Source organism: Bubalus bubalis, chromosome 3 (genome assembly GCF_019923935.1).
Source record: "Bubalus bubalis isolate 160015118507 breed Murrah chromosome 3, NDDB_SH_1, whole genome shotgun sequence".
NCBI lineage: Eukaryota > Metazoa > Chordata > Mammalia > Artiodactyla > Bovidae > Bubalus > Bubalus bubalis.
In genome coordinates, this window is record NC_059159.1 from 50710849 (window position 1) to 50732306 (window position 21458).

The window sequence follows — 21458 nt, forward strand, 5'->3', positions numbered from 1 at the left end:
GGGGGATCCCACATGCCTTGGGGCAACTAAGCCAGCGAGCCACAACCACTCTACCGAGTCCAAGCTCTAGCGCTGAGAGACACAACTACGAGGCCACGTGCCCCAACTACCAGAGCCTGCATGCCGAGAGCCCGTGCTCAGCAACGAGAAGCTGTGCACAGCAACAAGACCCAGCACAGTCAAAAATAAAAAACAAAAACAAAAAACACAGGAAAAATAGATGAGAAACTAACAAGACCAGTTACTCACAGGAATGACTGGCGAGGAGAAATTAAGGGCAGTCACACTTCTGTGAGAAGACCTTTCTGCATAGCTGACTATTTTTTTTGGTTATGCCGTGTGGCTTGTGGGATCTTAGTTCCCTGACTACGGATCAAACCCAGGCCCTCAGCAGTGACAGTGAGGAGTTTTAACCACTGGACTGCCAGGGAACTCCACAGTTCTAACTTTTCAGAGTATTAATATTTCACAGTCAAATAATTTAGCAGACTAAATAAAAACAGGGGAATGTTACACAAACATAAGCAAATGAACCTAGTTCTCTCCTAAATGAGTAACTTAACTGATAGCAGGTGGCAGGGAGATAAGCAACCTAAGTAAATTCTGAATACAGTATTCTGAGTATATACCTTCAGGTTAAGGACAAGGTAAAATGTAAATGAATTATTAGGCTCTAAGCAGTAACTCTGGTGTTCATAGTACTATGGGTTAACAATTCTAAAACTACTTTTTGTGTATTGTAGGGTTAAGCAAGATACTCTATTATGGATAATGAGGAATCTTCACATACACGGATATATGATTTGAGGCAAAGGTAGCACAGCAGAGGGGAAAGACAGTGTTTTGAAAAAACGGTCCTGGTCAACTGTATATCCATACAGAAGGGAAAAAGGAAGAGGGGAAGAAATTTGATCGCTACCTCACAAATTTCCAGAAGATAATCTCCCGAAAGAGTATCTTCTGACTTTGGGGTAGAAAAATATTTCCAAAACACAATTTAAAAAGTGTCAACCATAAAATAAAAGAGCAATAATTACAATATTATATGTAATTAATATTACATTAAATTTTAAGAACGTTTGTTCTTTGAAAGGCACCGTTAAGAAACAAGCAGTACAGGGACAGTTATCTGCAACACGTTTAACTAACAAAGGGCTTGTTACATCTAAAGTATATAAGGAACTTCCATAAACCAAGAAGAAAGTGACAGACAAATTCAATAAAAACATGAGAAGAGTTTTAACAGGCACAACATTAGATGATGACCACAGTACTTTATTTTGTGATCGGTCTGAACTGAAAACAATTCAAATATCAACTAATAGTAGAATGGATAAATAATGACATATTAATTCAATACAATATTACAAGGCACTGGAAATTAACAAGCAACAGGGATATGAACAACACTGATGTATTTTACAATTGATGTTCACCAAAAGAAACAAAGCATATAAAAAGATACATTGTATTTCATTTATATCAAGTTCTAAAACAGCTAAACTTTGTCTAATTTAAAATCAGGAGAAGGGTGAGGATGGGCTAGAGGTAGTGTTTATACAAATTTTTAAAATGACTATTCTCGCCTTTACTTGACACGCTACTGTCATATTTCTTATTCCTGGCTTCAATTATCGGTAAATAATCTTTAGCAAAATGTTTTAGAAGACTTCTCAGTGGCTCCTGGAGATCCTGAGCAGCTCTAAACTCATTTAAGTCTTAATAATAACACTTCCCTATACAACATATAAGACATGTTGATCTCTCATCAATTAAAACAATTTTAAAGTAACATACCAATTGCTATAGATCGCAAATAAAGTTTCTCAGCATTTTCATACTGATTCATGTCATAATTATATAAAGAAGCCAGATGTCCCACCGAAAGGGCTACTTCATAATCTTCTTGACCAAGAAGTTGTTCTTTAATCTGAATTGCTTTGATGTGCATTTCTTCAGCTTCCTGAAAAATAATCAAGCTGTATTAACCATTAGGTTATACTTTTTACTATGTCAACAACTCTTATCCAATTAGTAACATTCTTCTAAATGCCAAAAACAGCTTATGGATGGCGTAAGGTAATCCGATCAGAGAAGACACTACATTGTTCCAAAAGCTGCCTATGGGAAGCATCACTGGCTTCGGGAAGCTATGCACATGAGCTGACAAAACACTGAAACACACCAAAAGGACAAGAGAAAACGTGTCCATGTAATGAAAAGCTGTTAGAAGAAATTAATATCAAAATATTCTAAAATGAAAACTTCTTTCAATTTAACACACTTCAAAATTTAATTGAACTGTGTTAAGAAACTATATTATTTTACATAGAAGTATATTTTATTATTTCATTTTTTGGAGTTTTGACAATTTTTATCTCAATAAACAGGTTAACTGAGGAATGTGTAAACTGATTTTCAGATAAAAATGAATGTCTTAGATAGCAACTCTCATTCCTTTCTTACTGTGACTCTATAAGAATTGATGCTTTTGAACTGTGGTGTTGCAGAAGACTCTCGCGAGTCCCTTGGACTGCAAGGAGATCCAACCAGTCCATCCGAAAGGACATCAGTCCTGGGTGTTCACTGGAAGGACTGACGCTGAAGCTGAAACTCCAATACTTTGGCCACCTCATGCGAAGAGTTGACTCATTGGAAAAGACCCTGATGCTGGGAGGGATTGGGGGCAGGAGGAGAAGGGGACGACAGAGGATGAGATGGCTAGATGGCATCACCGACTCGATGGACATGAGTGTGAGTGAACTCCGGGAGTTGGTGATGGACAGGGAGGCCTGGCGTGCTGCGATTCATGGGGTCACAAAGAGTCGGACACAACTGAGCGACTGAACCGAATGAACAGTAATAAGAATTTATAACCTAAAGTTCTAAAAGGAAACTAAATTCAGTATATTTTTACCACTACAATTATACAATACTTGCATTATCTTACATTTCTTGCACATCTAACTATGTGTCAGGCATTCTAAGTGTTCAATTTAAACTATTAGCTAAGAGCTATGTTTTAAGTCTGATATATATTTTTTTCTATGGTTTGTATTTTTGAATTTTATTTATATTTTGACTGTTTTATACTAGCTATTTTCTCAATTCTTATGTGAAATAATATGGAAGTACAATAAATGTATACTTCATAATTTAAGATTACTGAGGAAGCATTACTTAAGATTTATTATTCACATTATACTTTATTACCTAAGATTACTTAGACAGAAAAATACAGTAAAATGTGCTCCTACCTTAAATTTTCTCATTGACTGATAAAGTCTTCCAAGGTTTCCATAGTGTTTTGCAGTCTGTACATTAAATTCTCCAAAAGCTTTTTTAGCTAGTTGGAGTGAAGACAGGTGCAAATCATGAGCTTCTTGAAGCAGCCTCTGTTCAGTTTCTTTATTATGACAGTCAATAGCAATCTCCTCTAAAATAAGTGCTATGAATAAGAAGGCAATAAAATCAGTGCACTTTCAAACCATGTATCAAAGCTCATCAGAACATAAACTTTAGAATTGAATTTTATAAATGTTACTTGTATACACTTATATATGTTTATGGTTTAGAACCATAAACCATATAACATACCAAAGAACTGGTAAAGATGAGCGTATTCCATTTTAATGAAAAAACAAAACAAAACACTTTTGGGGTCATTCTATTTTGCATAGTATAATGGATTTCAAATGTAAGAAAAACAACAGTATACAACAAATTATTTTGCAGAATTACTATTTTACCAGATCGGTTTGCTCTGCTGACGTGAAATTGTTTTTTAAGCAAACAGAAGAAAGACAAGAATGAAAAGGCAAATTTTTTTAAATTGTGAAACTGTGTCAAGGACTACCTAACCACTCTTGAAAACTGTGAAACCACATTTGCAAACTATATAACCTTTAACCAAATAGAAGTAAAAGAACTGGTTTCCTCCTAACTCACTTGACCAGTCAATCAGATAAGAAGATAATTTAACTTCAAAGTCCTATTTGAGACCCTCAAACTCCATTTAAAGTCTTACAAATACATATTCTTTAACCGTGCAATTTTATTGCTAGGAAAATTGTTCATATGCACAAAAAGTAAGAGATTTAGCTCACTGTAGCATTTTTAAAGAACAAAAGATTAAAAAAAATTTAGAGGTCCAATAAGACATGTGCAGTTAAAAACATTAGAAAACTAGAAAAAACATCAGAAAAAAGGATATATACCTACATGTATTGAAATGAGAAAATGTTTGTACTACATCGAGTGAACAAAGCAGATTACAGAACTAAAAAAAAAATTATTCACTCATTTCAGTCTTCGAAGAAAGAAAAGCCTAAAAAAAATATTTGTCCACATGTTGATTCTGGATTGATGAGATTTCGATTAACTTAACTTTTTCTCTTTTAATTCTTGACATCATGTATTACTTGCATGACTTCAAAAATGCAAACCTAAAGGGGAGGTAAAGCCTAGTTCCAGAATTAAGGTAAAAGTTCTTCATCATGCAAGGAATTACCACATGGGTGACCCAATCGTCAGCAAAATGAAAGGCCCTTGGTAAGTGACTGCAGAAGAGTTAAAAAGTAAAGAAGAAAGTGGCATGTGGTACGAGCCTTGCAACACTGAAGGTAACCTGATATGGAACCGAGTTTCAGAGTCTTGCACAATAAAGGTGAAGGCGTGTGAAAACCCATCTGCAGTGTCATGTGATTCTTCAATCCTCCCCTCAAAAGAAAGGCATGAATGAATGAAAGGAAAGAGAAAAAGGAGGGAAGAGGCAAGTAGAAGGAAGGAAGAAAGAAGGGTACTCCAGCTTACTAACAATGTTGTATGAGAGAAGCAAACAACTTTTCATTATGAACCACTGGAAAGTCTTAGAGATGTGGGCAAATATGTTAAATCAGTGATTGTCTGTTTTAGTAATATACAGTCTAATTCTGAGGAAACAAACAAATATTCCTATTTTAATCAATTTTAAAATGTCAGAGAGTAGGCATCTATTATAATTGACAGCTAAAGAAGTCTTAAAATACATCTATCTATCTATCTATAGGAGACTAGATTACAAAGGGTACCTTTCACCCTCTTTGAAGAAGCCAAAAGAAGATGATCTTCAGGTAGGATGTGGGTAATGATACCAATAGCTCTTTCTGCATGAAACCTGCAATACAGAAGATAAATCCTGGCATTTCTTTTATGTTACAAATAATTTAGGCATTAAAAACCCCCATAATTTATAACATAATACTGGTAGAATTTCTAAAACTAGCTGTGGTAAAGGACAAGTTTTTTGCTTTAACATTCCAATCTTTTGTACACTGAGTTTTTTTCCCTCCTTTATTTTTATTTGAAGGATAATTAAATGAACTTTTAAACACCCAGTGGATTCCCATCTATCTCCCTCATAACCAACTGTGAAATTACTATCACAGCCTACAAGGCTTAATACAATATGATCTTTCACTGGGTTACCTCTCTGACCACATCTCCTACCATTATCAGAAGTAATTCCTTCTTTCCCTTCTAGCCACATAGGAACAGCAGTTTTCTGAACATGTAAAGCAGTTCTAGCCCAGGATTCTTGCATTTGTTTTATTGTCTCTCTGGAATGGTTGTTCCCTGAATATCCACATGGTTTACCCTCAATGAACTCTTTCCAGATCAGCCTATACAGAAGACCCTAAAAAAATCTACCATCACTCTCTAAACTCTTAGCTTATTTTATTCTTCTTCACAGCATGTATTCTCATCTGACATGTTTGGTTATTGTTTCATGGCTCATCCTGTCAAACAGAAGGCAAGTTATTTGTCTATTTTATCTACCAGTTCCTTTCAAACAACTCTACACTTTCTATTCCCATCTTTCTTGGACTGCAAGGAGATCAAACCAGTCAATCCTCAAGGACATCAGTCCTGAATATCACTGGAAGGCCTGATGCTGAAGCTGAAACTCCAATACTTTGGCCACCTGATGTGGAGAACTGACTCATTGGAAAAGACCCTGATGCTGGGAAAGATTGAAGGCAGGAGGAGAAGGGGACGACAGAGGATAAGATGGTTGGATGATATCACCAACTCGATGGACAGGAGTTTGAGTAAACTCCAGGAGTTGGTGATGGACAGGGAGGCCTGGCATGCTGCAGTCCATGGGGTCGCAACGAGTCGGACATGACTGAGCTACTGAACTGAAGCGATCATCAATTTTCTCAGATCTATCTTCCAATCTGCTGTCTCTTTAGTTGTATCTAATGCTATTTAATTTGTCTACTGAGTTTTAATGTCAATGACTATTTTCTAATTCTAGCTATTATAATTTGTTTTCATAATAAGTGTTTATTAACATAATTCATACCACCACTATTTAAAGTGTACAACAGAAGGTTTTTGGCATATTTCACAGTTATGCACATATCACTATTAATTTCAGAATATTTTCATCCCCCCCCAATAGAAACTTTGTGCCCATTAGCAGTCACTTCATTTTCCTCCAACTTCCCCAACTCTAGGCAACCACCAATTTACTTTCTGTTTCTACAGGCTTGCCTAGTCTAGACATTTCATACAAATGAAATTATATAATATGCGGTCCTCTGTGGCTGGCTTCTTTCACCTACACATTGTTTTAAAGATTCATTCAAGCTGCAGCATGTATCGGTCATTTTATGTTACTGTGTATTTCTGGCTGCTCCAAGCGGCATGTAGGATATTAGTTCCCCAACCAGAAATAACTCAAGCTCCCTGTGGTGCAAGTGTAGAGTCTTAACCACTGAACCGCCAGGAAAGTCCCATTTATTTGTGTTATTGAAGTATACTTGATTTACTGTGTGTGTAAGCGTTAGGTATATTGCAAAGTGACTCAGACATACATATAGTTCCTCAGTTTATTTTTATATCTGCCTTTTTTCCTTAAGTTTCCCTCTAAAGCATTATTGATTCCTTCTTTTATATCAGTGTCAGCAATTTTTTTTTTCCTGTACAGGGCCATACAGTAAACATCTCAAGATTATGCGGTACACACTCTGTCCCAACTATTCAACTCTGCTGTTGTAGCATAAAAGCAACCACACCCAAAACAGGAGTGCATGAGCACTGCCAGGTTCCAATTAACCTTTATTTTGCCTTCAGGCCATAGTTTGCCAACCCATTTATACCCTTAGTCATCTAAGAATCCTTACTTTATAGCATCAACCAAAACATTCTGTTAACTGATATTTTTAGTGTTCTAATCTTGTTCATCATGCCTTCTGACTCACTCACAGAGAAAATGTTCCCTTATTTAAAAACATTTTTTATGGTGAGTTCATCTTAGTTAGAGTTAGGTCTAAGGGAAGTCTGTATGGCTTGGACTGAAGGTTAACTATTACCAAGAGCTTTGTATTTTCTCCTTAAAAGCATCCTAAAAGAAATCAGCAGTCTCAAAGTACTTCTTAATGTTTTCCTTGGTTTGGGGTTTCCTGTATGCATGATGCCCAAATACAAGGGAGAAGTCGATAGCCTGTAAATTCCCCCATGAGGCTCGTTTTGTTCAACTGAGAGCTCAGCCTAAGATGGACAAACTTCCATGTCACCTCTCTTGCTAGTGGGCAGTTTTTTCCCTGGTCTACCCTTTCCCTGAGGGTGTAGCTTTGATCTTGGCTTCAGTTTTAAGTCACAGCCTCCTGTGGGCTAAATGCCTTATCTCTTAAAACCAGGACTGGTATTCAACCAAGGTTACAGAAACTTCTAAGGCCTTCCAAGCCTTACCACCCCAGAACAGTTACACCATAGTTCATGCCTACCCTTTTGGGTTTTAGTCCATTATTGGCCATTGGGAATTTCCTCTCTCTCTCTTACAAGCTCAGTTATGCATTAAAAAAGATGACTGTCAGTCAGTATTTCTGCATGTTATGATCAGGTTTGTACACCACTGTATTAGTCAAGGAAAAATTACTGAAGGGGATACTTAAAAAAAAGACATTTTATATGATGATATAAAAGTCTCAATGTCAAACCACATACGATCTAAATGAATGGCTTATAAATTGGGATGATTTAAATGACTTAAAGAACATTTTAGGGATCTTGTTAAAGTTCCAGGACAACTTTAGTCCATTAATTTATACATTAAATAGTACTGTGTTAGGGAAAAAGCAAAACAAAACAAAATAGCAATAGCATTTAATTCCTCATGAAAAGGAAAGTAGAACTTACAGCGCATTGTCAAATTTCCCAGAGCTATACTGGTGAACATAAGAAGAATACGCCAAGTCTTCATGAGCTGTTGCTACGTGAATATTTTTGCCACCAAACACTGACTGCCGAATGTCAAGGGCTGCCTGAAAGAGTCAAGAAAATAACTGATAATACTGTGAATGCTTAGAAAACACTACCTAGTTAAACTAAGCAGTCTAGTGACCTAAATATATATTTTATATACTCAACCCCATCAGTTTTGGAAAAAGTTCTGCTGTAGTTAGATCACATGTATGCTTAGTGGCTTCAGTCGTGTCCGACTCTCTGCGACCCCATGGACCATGGCCTGCTAGGCTCCTCTGTCCATGGGATTCTCCAGGCAAGAATATTGGAGTGGGTTGCCATTTCCTTCTCCAAATTTAGGTCACAACAGAACATAAAAGTCACTCACGGCTTGATTTTCTGAAGAGTAAGTCTGAATTAAAAGGCAATGGCTTACTAATAAAAGTCATTCACATGTCTTAGGAATTACATTAGTGTTTTTTCTCTATATCCTCCTCAGAAATAAACTATAAAATCAGGGATACCTTGTCCAGAGTGATGGCATAACAAATCATGTACCTAAGATTGACTAAGGCCTAAAATAACTGTTATCTACCCTTCTTGCTACTACAAGGGCACTATAATGATTTGTGCTCAAGTAACAACAAAGACATCATCTGGGTAAATGAAAAAATTGAAAACTACTCCTAAATACTGACCCACAACTCCAAACTTTTTCCCTAGATGAGCCTCTTTAATTCCTAAAACAGTAAGTCTTAAGAAGTTTTACTTCTTTAATTCCTAAAGAAGTTAAGTTTTACTTCTGTTATTATTTAGTAAAATAATGGTGTGCCATATATGAGAAAGGGCTCCGAAAAAGTTATTTTTAGAGAGTAGTTTATACACCATAAACAAATTATAGGTCAGCAAGTCAATTTAGGTTGAAAGAAAAAGTGTAACTATTAACATACCTGATAAATTGCAACAGACTGACAGATATTATCTACATTGAGTAAGTAGAACCCATAATCTAGCAGTGTATCAGAATATTTTGGGTGTTTGGATCCAAAATGATCCCTATAAAAAGATACAAAACTATTAGGATATAAAGTAGAGAGAGACAATTTTAAATGGTATTTTTAATAACAATCACGTACCGTGCCAAATACACTGCATGTTTAATTAACTGCTCTGCTTTCTTAAATTCACGTTTTACAACACAAGCCTAAAGATGAAATGAAAAATTGTTAAATAACTCACAAACAGTTAATGAATGTGTTAAAACAAATACGATTTATATATTCAAACTACAATGGTTAAAAAGAAAAAAACATCTTCAAACATAAATAGAATGGATCTATTTGTAATTTCTTTCCTTCCAAGTATTTGAAAATTCCATTATAAACAGATGTGTACATATCCTGAGTAATTATAAAACTTAAAATTTTCAGTCATGCCCAGAACTAAACTGTTATAACAAAGGTATCTTAAAAAGCTCATATATTCCCATTCTTACATGTTATTAAAATAGTGGGGGGGGGGGGGGTTGCGTGTGTATTTTTGAGATTAATTGTCAGTTGCTTCATTTGCTATTATTTTCTCCCATTCTGAAGGCTGTCTTTTCACCTTGCTTATAGTTTCCTTTGTTGTACAAAAGCTTTTAAGTTTAATTAAGTTCCATTTGCTTATTTTTGGTTTTATTTCCATTACTCTGGGAGGTGGGTCATAGAGGATCCTGCTATGATTTACATCAGAGAGTGTTTTCCCTGTTTTCCTCTAGGAGCTCTATACTTTCAGGTCTTACATTTAGATCTTTAATCCACTTTGAGTTTATTTTTGTGTATGGTATTAGAACGTGTTCTAGTTTCATTCTTTTACAAGTGGTTGACCAGTTTTCCCAGGACCACTTGTTAAAGAGATTGTCCTTTCTCCATTGTATATTCTTGCCTCCTTTGTCAAAGATAAGGTGTCCATAGGTGCGTGGATTTATCTCTGGGCTTTCTATTTTGTTCCACTGATCTATATTTCTGTCTTTGTGCCAGTACCATACTGTCTTGATGACTAGCTTTGTAGTATAGGAAAAAAAAAAAAGAAAAACAACTAAATGAAATATATTGCTTAGCTCTACTAAGCAATGTCCTGGGTGTTTTACATGCTCTGCTTCATTTAACTGAAAGGAAAAATCTACAAGTAAGGTCTCTTCAAAATTCCCATTTTAAAGAGAATGAAACTGAGGCACAGAGACATTAATGAAGTTAATAGTATTTCAAAGAGATGCTTTTTTGGTGAGCGTATTTATCTACACTTAGAAAACTTCATGGGAAAGGGCATTTTCCATCTAGATTGTTGGGGAACAAACCCGCTTTCAATTCTATCTATTAAAAAAATTAAATATGTTATTTACATCCAAAAATAAATAAATAAAATAAAATAGTGGGGGTGTGGTGGGGGGAGACGGTTCACCGTTATTTCCTAAAGTACTTATTTATATCCCAGTGGCTTAAAACTATTTGGAAGTTTTCCATCTAATAATCTTTAAATGTACAGAATTCCAAGTATTCCTATTACTTCTTAAAATGTTCTGATTCATGGGAAAGTCAGTAGACTTTAACTAAGTATCATTTAAATACAGAAATATAAATCTTGCACATAAATTAAGCTGTCTTTATACTAAATGCATATTCAATGTTTTAAATTAAAAAACATATTACTGTCTCTTCTAGCTCTAATGATTACCTGAATATTTATGCTATTTACTTGCTCTAAAATGACTTAATAAATTTTACAGAAATCTTAAGACTCTTCTAAATCTGTCATTTTAGAAAAATTCTTCTAACTGAAATTTCCGTATATAAAACCAGCCAAAGTGGAATATTCAAAATGGAAAAGCTCTGGGAAATACTGTATCTGAAAATGGTATCAATGCTTTAAAGCTTCAGTTTACTAAAGCAGCAATTTAAAAATATTACTAAATGATTTCAAAGACTTAATTCATTCTGTTTTTTTTACCCAGTAAGAAGAAACATCATGTAAGTATTGCCTATCAGGTCAAGAACAGAAAGCTATCACACTGTGAGACTGCAATACTGTGACTGAAAGATTTAATACTAGGCTATCCTTTAGGAGAAAAGTGACCAAAGCCCATACAATCACGGCATAAGGAATTCAGGTTGCTGTAAAGGTTTAAGAAGAAGCCAGATTCCTGAAACTGAGCATAAAAATTTAGAAAATAGATGTTGGTATCCATGAGTATGCAACACTTAATTTTTTAAATAGCAGGTGGTGGTTGTTGCTGTTCAGTCACTCAGTTGTGTCTGATTCTTTGCGACCCCATGGACTACAGCCCACCAAGGCTCGTCTGTCCTTGGGATTCTCCAGGCAAGAATACTGGAGTGAGCTGCCATTTCTTTCTTCAAAAGATCTTCCCAGATCAGGGATTAAATCTGTGTCTCCTGCACTGGCAGGCAGAGCCACCAGGGAAGCCCCCAAACAGTAGGTTAATTAACACAAATTTGAAGCTTATTAAACTCTATAATCCATTTAATAATTTTAACATTATATTTACCTTAGAAGCTTGTCTTAAAACATCCACCACGACTTTGACTGGTAAGCTTGTTGTGATTTCTTTCATTGCCTCAATGCACCATTTGTATGCCTAAAAAAATTTACAGAAGAGCAAACCCTGTGATGTATCAAATTGACAGTATTCAATGAAATGCTTAAGAATTTTTCCCGCAAGCTTTCAAGTACCTGAATAAGGAAGACACACAAAATATTTACACTTAAAATTTCCTCTCAGAGGCTGAGTTTTCTTTAAAGTATGCTCGTTACATTTTTCTTTGGATATGTGACACATATTCAGGACATCAGAAGCATGTTCTTTCTGTCCCAGAGCCTCTGCACATACCATTTCCTCTGCCCTAAGATACATTCCCCTCCTTCCTCTAACCCCCTAAACCACCTAAGCTGTCCTTCAGGTTTCCGCTCCAGACAAGGTTTCCTGTACTTTCCTCCCCCTACTGTAACACTTCTTTGTGATATTGTTCTACTACAATCGCTTGTGTAGTTGGGTGCTCACTTTGTGCTAGCTCTTGTTCTAAGCTTTTTATGTGCAGTGATACAGTTAACCAACACAACACCTCTTTGAGACAGTGTCACACAATGTGCTAGGGCCTAGGTATCTAGTAGGGGACAAAAATAGAATGGCGTTCATCTCCTAGTGCTTAGTAGGGTGGAGGGTGGGGAAGCAAAATGAATTATTCTGGATAGTAAGAACTGCTTCAAGGAAACAAAAAATATTACAAAAGGATCATAAAAATGTGGGGAAAACCACCTGAAAATTAGAAAGTAAACATTTGTTTTCTTCTATAAGCTTCCACCTCTTTCATTCCACCTAAAAGATGTTAACTCTTCAGAAGCAATTTTGATGCAAAAATGAAACAGGAAAAAATAAGAAAAAATGATTTGGGTTAAAAAAAACCTGGTTTGTAAGATACTAAATAAGCTGATTTTGCCCCAGTAAGAATGTAAAATCTGTGGTAAATTGTAATACTGCTTTTAAAATATTTACTGCCCCTCTTTGAGGAAAGATACGGAGAAGGCAGTGGCACCCCACTCCAGCACTCTTGCCTGGAAAATCCCATGGACAGAGGAGCCTGGTAGGCTCCAGTCCATGGGGTCGCTAAGAGTTGGACACGACTGAGCGACTTCACTTTCACTTTTCACTTTCATGCATAGGAGAAGGAAATGGCAACCCACTCCAGTGTTCTTGCCTGGAGAGCCCCAGGGATGGAGGAGCCTGGTGGGCTGCCATCTATGGGGTCGCATGGAGTAGGGCATGACTGGAGCGACTTGGCAGCAGCAGCTTGAGGAAAGATAAACTTCCCTTTCACATTAAAGATTTCCTTTAGCCAAAATATTAATTAAAATATAAGCAGAGTTCATGTGAAATGTGCCATTTCCAGGAGAAAGCTTCAAGAACCAGTAATTCCTTCCCCATACTGTTTTTGCCTTTGCTCCAATGCTGGTAAAGTTCTAGACAGAGGCCGCTCCACAACATGCGGGTTTTGATCAACGTGTAGATATGATGTGAAGCAGAGCCACAGAGAGACCAAGACAGGAAGCAACATGAGCAAGAAATCAACTGGTGTTATTCCAAGTCAGTGCTGTTTGGAAGTTGGTATTATCTTGGTATATCCTAGACTATATGGACTCAGAGCAGAATATGGTGATATTTCATCAAACTATATCCTCAAGATTTGTGTACTTTTCTGTAGGTATCAATGACAAATTTATAAACTATCAGAATTACACAAGAAACATCTCTAGACTTAAATGTTCCTCATGAATGTGCAGTGAATTCCAAAGATTATGAATAAAATATAGTATGTTGCTGTTGATTGCCATTTAGTTGCTAAGTCGTGAATGATTCTTTTGCAGCCCCATGGATTGTAGCCCATTAGGTTCCTCTGTTTATGGTATTTTCCAGGCAAGAATACTGGGGTAGGTTGCCATTTCCTTCTCCAGTATAACACCCCCCAATTCAAATGTTCAGAAAGAAAAAAACTGTCACTTAAACAGTAACTGCTGGTAAATAAAGTGGGAACTGGTGAATAAAAGATATTTCTGTTCCACTGAATACACTGGTGAGTCTGGACAGAAGAAGATGGGCCTGGAGCTGAGTACAGGAGTAAAAAATGGCAAGACATGATTTACTTTACAGAACAGAAAGAAGGATGCAGGGGAGTATGAGAAACAGATGAAAAGAAACAATGAAAGAGCAATCAGAGACGGCCAAGATGAGGAGGACATATGTGGAGAGATAAAGGAGGGTCATGGTGGAGCACCTAAAGAACTTTTTTTTTTAGCCATGCCTCATGGCTTGCAGGATCTTAGTTCCCCCACCAGGGACTAAACTTGGGTCCTCTGCAGTGAAAATGCCAAAGTTCTAACCACCAGACGCCAGGGAATTCCCAGAACTTTTCAGGCAGGCAAATACCATTGCTGTTTACTTCATTCTCATTTCCATAAAGGCTGTCCACACAAAGGCCTTTTGTGAATGGGGTTCTTTGTTTTTGGTGTGTAAAACAACAGAAAAGGGCCAAATTCTATATCTAGACTGACATGCTTTGGAACAGTTACTGCATAAAGGGGGCAGCAAAACAATTCATCAACAGAACTAATTCAGCAGACACAAGAATTCAGCATCAAAAAGAACCAGAAAAAAAAATATAAACCTCCTGAGAAAATGCAGGCATGCCAATTAGTATTTTAGATTTTAACAAATAAGCTTGATGACTAAAAAAAGTTTCCCCCCAACTTTACTGAAGTATAGTTGACAAAAATTGTATATATTTAAATTGTACAAGATTTGATATACATACACACTGTGAAATGAGTATCACAATCAATCCAATTAACACATGCATCACCTCAGTGTTCTCTTTTTTTATGTGTGATGAGCACATTTAAGAGCTATTCTTAGCAAAGTTCAAATATACATATAGTATTAACTACAGTCAGCATGCTATAATTAGATCCTCAGCACTTACTCATCTTAGAATGAAATATTAAGCTTTGAAAAATAGTTAATGTAAACAATGAGGCATGCCTCTTTAGAACAGCCAAAATCTACAACACTGACAACATCAAATGCTGGCAAGGGTATGGAGTAACAGGAGCTCTCACTTCTTCCTGGTGGGAACGTATGCTGGTAGAGACAATCTGGCAGTTTCTTAAAAAACTTAACAAACTCTCACCATACACTTCAACATGTTCAACACTTCCAACATTTTCTGATAATGCCTTCTTTGATAAATATTAAAAGCGGGATGATCCTAGCTTTGGGGTTGTAAACATCACTTTACAGTTATTCTAGAATTCTCTAATTTCACTTCTAATGGTCACTTTCCTTTAAATGTGGAACATATACATATATATTTACATTGCAGGGCAAAAATTGATATTAGGGCAATTTTAAAATATTAAAGCTAAATGACAGCTATCTGACAGTGCAAAATAATTATGATACTCTTCCATAAATAAAGTAACCTTGTAAAAGAGTTAGGCCCACACAGCTCACTTTTCAACTATGTATTCATTAGCACCAAAGCCTTAATTTAATAGTATAAAGCCAAAATGGAGGCTACTACTTTCTGATAACTCAGAGATAGAAGCAAAACAATGCAATTAAAGTATAAATAAAATCTAGGTTCCCAATGAAATGAATGCCTTCAAGTTATGCGAGTTCACCCAGAGCTACACAACCAATAATAAAGCACCCACTAAAGGTTCATTTAACTGAGCACGCTGTCAAAATAATTTAGGCAGAAGTACATTTAGTCAAATTAAAAACAAACGTAAAATTGTACACGTGTATGTTTAAAATCCATCTCACAGAATACTCCTTTTGCCTATTTAAAATATTCCATTACAAATGTATATTGCTTTAAGTAAACGCATTATGTGAAAATGAGATCTATTAAGACAAATATGAGGTTATATGACTTATTTTCAGTTTAACAGATACTTACTGGTTATAATGAAATATACTTCAAAACACTCACCTCATCATAGTGACTTTTTGCAAACAGGAGTGCACACAGTTCTCCATAGAGTGCAGCTTTGTTTGCTTGCTGGCCATGTTTTGAGAGTTTATCCATATATGTCTGAGCTAACTTAAACGTTTCTTCACCCAAATGGTATTTGCAGTTTCCATTTCGTACATGAAGCAATCTGCAATTGCACAAATAATATGAGCCTATTTCTGATAGCTATTTTCTATATGGTAGACTTGGTAACCTCTTACAGATGGCTACATAGCACCCAAATGAGTTAAGGTCACCAGACAGAAGAAACGAGGCAGTACTGGAAAACAACTGTCTGGCCCAAGCTGGGACTGACTAACACACAGAAAGAAGTGTATGTTCATCCCAGAAAGCTACCGGTGATTAATCTGATCCAACGTTGATTCCTTATCCTCTCTAAATATTTTGTATACTTTGTGCACTTGTCATGTACTACATGTATTACTTAACTCTCTTTGTTCCAAATCCCAAAGTAATACAGTTTTATTATAAGAAATCTGGAAAATAATGAAGACAATAAAGATCAACATGAAATCCTATTACCTATCATTACTTTCCATTCTTTTTTCTAGTATAGTCTGCAACCTTTGATCAGCTGCTGCTCATTTTATGTTGCTTTATAAAAATGCTAATTCAATTATCTTTCTAGTAAGACAAGTTCACTGAAAACTGTGGTACTGCCAGTTCTTTCTTTCATAACCTTTATCCTCTATGATGGAAAAATACAGAATTTTTTACACACAAGTATCTGCAAAACCATGCTGATTATCAAGTGATATGTAAGAGTAGTAAAATGCTTTAGGTCAGACTGAGGTCAAGATAGCAACAGGCTATACATCTGTACGAACCACATATGAGACAGAACACTGTGAGGAGCTGACATATATTTAAGAATCTATTATGATGTTGGCTAAAACATTATGTCCATATATCATGCCAATATAATTTTATGAAAATGCTCAGCTCTGAGAGGGAACAAGGTATAAACATCATTTAAAAGAAAAACAAGTGGAAAATAAATAAATGAATGAAAATCAAGTTAAAAAAAAAGAAAAAGAAAACCAAGTATGGAGAGGTTAGGAAGCATTCTTCAGGAGTATTAAATGAAACCCAGATACTTAATATCTAACTTTTATATCTATTCCAAAAATACTAACATATCAATGACCCAAGATGAGAGAGATGGTAACAATCTTCTGATCTCTAGCTTTCTGTTGTATAGTCAGGAAAAAAGAGAGTAATTTTATTATTGTTTTTTAAAAAGTGAAGTATAGTTGATTTACTATATTGTATTAACATAATTCCCTATGCTATACAGTAAGACCTGTTGTTTATCCATTCCATATATACCAGTTTGCATCTGTCAATACCAAACTCCCAATTCATCCCTCTCCCTCCCCCTAGGCAATCACCAATCTATTCTAAAAGAGAGTACTTTGGGGGACTTTCCTGGTGGTCCAGTGGTTAAGACTGTGTGTGCTCCCAAGGCAGGGGGCCCAGGTTTGATGCCTGGCCAGGGAACTAGATCCCATATGCTGCAAAGAAAGATCCGACATACCACAAGTAAGACCCAGCGCAGGCAAAAATAAAAAGAGTAATTTTAAATCATCAGGATTATTCAATAAGGTGGAACATTACACAATGTGCATCCTTCCAACACTCACCATACAATTAACTGCTTTTAGAAAAGACTAAAACCCTCATATAAAACAACACAGTATATCACTCTAATGGCAGAAAACAAAGAGGAACTAAACAGCCTCTTGATGAAGGTTAAAGAGGAAAGTGAAAAAGATGGCTTTAAAACTCAACATTCAAAAAACTGAATCATGGCATTCAGTCCCATCACTTCATGGCAAATAGATGGGGGACAAGCTGAAACAGTGATAGATTTTATTTTCTTGTGCTCCCAAATCACTGTGACTATAGCCACAAAATTAAAAGATGCTTGCTCCTTGGAAGAAAAGCTATGATAAACCTAGACAGTGTATCAAAAAGCAGAGACATCACTTTGCTGACAAAGGTCTATATGTATAGTCAAAGCTATGGTTTTTCCAGTAGTCGTGTATAGATTGGAGACTTGGACCATAAAGAAAGTTGAGTGCCGAAGAACTGATGCTTTTGAACTGTGATGGTGGAGAAGACTCTTGAGAGTCCCTTAGACTGCAAGGAGATCAAACGAGTCAATCCTAAAAGAAATCAACCCTGAATACTCACTGTTAGGACTGATGCTAAAGCTGAAGCTACATTACTTTGGCCACCTGATACTAAGAGTCAAATAAGACCCTGATATGGGGAAAGACTGAGAGAAAGAGGAGAAAGGGGTAGCAGAGGATGAGACGGTTAGAAAGCATCAATGACCCAATGGATATGAGTCTGAGCAAACTCTGGGAGATAGTGAAGAACAGGGAGGCCTGACCTGATGCAGTTCATGGGGTCGCAAAGAGATAGTGATGACTAAGCAACTGAACAACAGCAACAAGGTTAATCAAACATTCTAAATTAAGTATTTTTCATGATACCAAATTTCTTTTTTTTTCCCCCATTTATTTATCTTAGTATTTATTTGGCTGAACAGGTCTGAGTTGCAGTATGTGGGATGTTTACTTGTGGCATGCAGGATTTTTTTTTTTTCTCTTAGCTGTGGTGTGCAGGATCCAGTACCCTGACCAGGGACCGAACCTGGGCCTCCTGTACTGGCAGCATGGAGTCTTACCCGCTGATCACCAGGGAAACCCCAAAATTTCAACTTGAAGAAAAAATATATGTAATTATCAGATGAGTTGATTGGATTTATATTTTAAACCAGAAATATAAAAGTAGAAAAACATATGTTTTGGTATACAGACTTTTCATGCTAAAGTAATACAAAATAAAGAGACACTGTCACTTGACAAATTGCTCATTTAATAACCCAGAGTTTGCAATGATCCCTGCCACAATGAAAAAAAAGTGAAATTTAGTAAAGAGAGAAAGAATCTATGACCATCAGGAGCTTCATTCTAACTATGCAGGCAATATATAATGGGGAAGACAGCCTTTTCAATAAATGGTGTTGAGAAAATTGGACAGTAACCTACAAAAGAATCAAACTGGACGACCTGCTCACACTATACACAAAACTAAATTCAAAACAGATTAAAGGCCTAAGTGTAAGACCTGAAACCATAAAACTTCTAGAAGAAAACATAGGTAGTAAGCTCTCTAACATCAATCTTAGTAATTTTTTTTGTTACTATGTCTCCTCAGGCAAGGGAAACAAGAGCAGAAGTAAATACAAGGGAACACATAAAACTAAAAAGCTTTTGCACAGCAAGGAAATTATCAAAAACCAATTCAGATCACCTAGGGAATTGGAGACGATACTTGCAAACAATGTATCTGATAAGGGGTTAATATCCAAAATATACAAAGAATCCACACATCACCAAAACAAAGAACCTGATTAAAAAATGGACAGAAGTTCCTGGGTATTCATCCAAACAAAAACATTAATTAGAAAAGAGGTATGCACCCCTATGCTCACTGCAGCATTATTTACAATAGCCAAAATATGGGCACTACCAAAGCGCCCATCAATAGATGAATGGATAAAGAAGATGTGGTATATATACACAATAGAGTATTAGTCATAAAAAGGAATGAAACCTTGCCATCTACAATAACACAGATGGACCTAGAGGGTATTATGTTAAGTGAAATGAATCAGAGTGAAAGACAAATACTGAATGACTTCACTTATACTTGCAATCTAAAAAACAAATGACCATTACAAACAGAAACAGAGTTAGACACAGAGAAGGAGCAGGTGGCTGCCAGAGGGGAATGGGGTACAGAAAGAAACAAGTGAAGCAGGTTGAGAGGTACAAACTTCTGGCTGCAGGAGTCACAGGTATGTCATATACAATATGGAGACTATTGTCAATAAGTTTGTAAAATCTCTGTATGGTGACACATTATAACTATAGACTTATCTGGTGATCATTTTGAGTTATATAGAAATATTGAATCACTATGTTGTGTAACAGGAACTAACAGAGTATTGTGGATCAATTATACGTTAAAAACAAACCCATGGAAAAAGAGATCAGATTTGCGATTAGCAAAGGTGGGAGGTAGGGGGAGAGGAAGTGGACGAAGGCAGACAAAAGTTACTATTTCCAGTCATAAGTATGAGGAATGTTAATTTAATGATAAAAGAACATTACTGTATGTTAAACCTATAAAAGTTGTTAAGTGTCAATCCCAAGAATTTTCATCACAAGGAAAAAATTATTTATGCTGTAGGGACAACACAGTCTAATAAAACCAACTGAAATGTTCCATATCTGCTCTACTCAATTTAGTAGCCACAAGTGGCTAATGAGTATCTGAAATATGCCCAGTGTGACTTAGGACTGACTTTTAATTCTTAATGTTAAATAGTCACATGTGGTTAATGGTTACCATATTAAATAGTGAAATTTTAGAAAGACAGCTGTGGTTATAGCATGCAGAATGGATTACAGTAAAGCCAAGACTGGAGGTAAGGCACCCACAACAGAAGAGATTACAACAGTCCAGGAAAAAAAAAACCCTTGAGAAAAAAGGACTGGTATAAGAAAATACAGATTTGATAGTTATCCAAATGGCTGAACGAGGAAAAAAAATTAAATTTAGAGAATGAAACATGCTCACCAGTCATTTCTACAATACTAGTAACTGCATTTCCAGCAAACTTCACTGTAGGTAGTCTCCCTAAAAGTAAGTTTCTGAAAATTAGTAATTGGAATATGATGGGGGTAGCAAACTAAGTATTTCATGCTAGAAAAAGCACAGCTTGATCTCTTCTCCAGTCTCTGCTGATTATCTATTGAAACAAAAGGGCAAATTCAACATATGTAGACTCTTCAGGGTCTGTGTGTTCATCTGGGCTTACAAATGAGCAGGATGCAGGATCCAAGAAACTTCTGGTGCAACCAAGGATCTAATTCTATCTCAGTGTTCAGCCTAAGGAAAAGGCAGGCTCTCAAGGTTCTCCAAACGTGGCATTACCATTAAGCACAGTCTTTATTTTAATATTTTTTAAAGATAGATTTTATTTTTTAGAGCCGTTTTAGGTTCACAGCAAAACTGAGAAGATAAACAGACTTCCCGTATACCCACAGTCCCACAGTATTTTATTTTTATGACAACATAAAATCATAGCTACTTGATCAATAGCTATTATCAAAAGCAACCATTTAATTAATTAAGTTACTCATTGTTTGAAGTGGAAAATATACAAATCTAAAAGCCACACTACTTCCCTGATAGCTCAGTTGGTAAAGAATCTGCTTGCAATGCAGAAGACCCCGGTTCGATCCCTGGGTCAGGAAGATCCCCTGGAGAAGGGAAAGGCTACCCACTCCAGTAGTCTAGCCTGGAGAATTCCATGGACAGTATATGGGGTCGCAAAGAGTCAGACACGACTGAGCGACTTTCACTTCACAACCCCTGGTCAAAGGCCACTAGTTTATAAATATATTTACTATAAGATTGAGCAAGATAACTAGTTTTAGACAGACATGACCAAAGTATGTTAAAAGTAAACGTGAAGGGGAAAAAAAATTCTCTCCCGCTTATCCAAGTGTATTTTTTAATGAATCATCTTGCATTTCCATAACATTTTCATCACCCCAGACA

General features: G+C 36.2%; 1 protein-coding gene across 1 annotated transcript in view; it reads right to left on the bottom strand.

Moving 5' to 3' along the window:
• The window catches only part of APPBP2 (amyloid beta precursor protein binding protein 2), a 58911-nt gene that overhangs the window by 5971 nt on the left and 31482 nt on the right, over window positions 1-21458 (bottom strand). The window contains exons 5-12 of the mRNA XM_006065460.4: window positions 15774-15942; window positions 11774-11863; window positions 9366-9433; window positions 9180-9285; window positions 8185-8309; window positions 5070-5155; window positions 3258-3448; window positions 1798-1963 (exon numbers count right to left, since the gene is read on the bottom strand). Of these exons, the coding sequence (XP_006065522.2) occupies window positions 1798-1963; window positions 3258-3448; window positions 5070-5155; window positions 8185-8309; window positions 9180-9285; window positions 9366-9433; window positions 11774-11863; window positions 15774-15942 (1001 nt within the window). The remainder of the gene's footprint in view (window positions 1-1797; window positions 1964-3257; window positions 3449-5069; window positions 5156-8184; window positions 8310-9179; window positions 9286-9365; window positions 9434-11773; window positions 11864-15773; window positions 15943-21458) is intronic.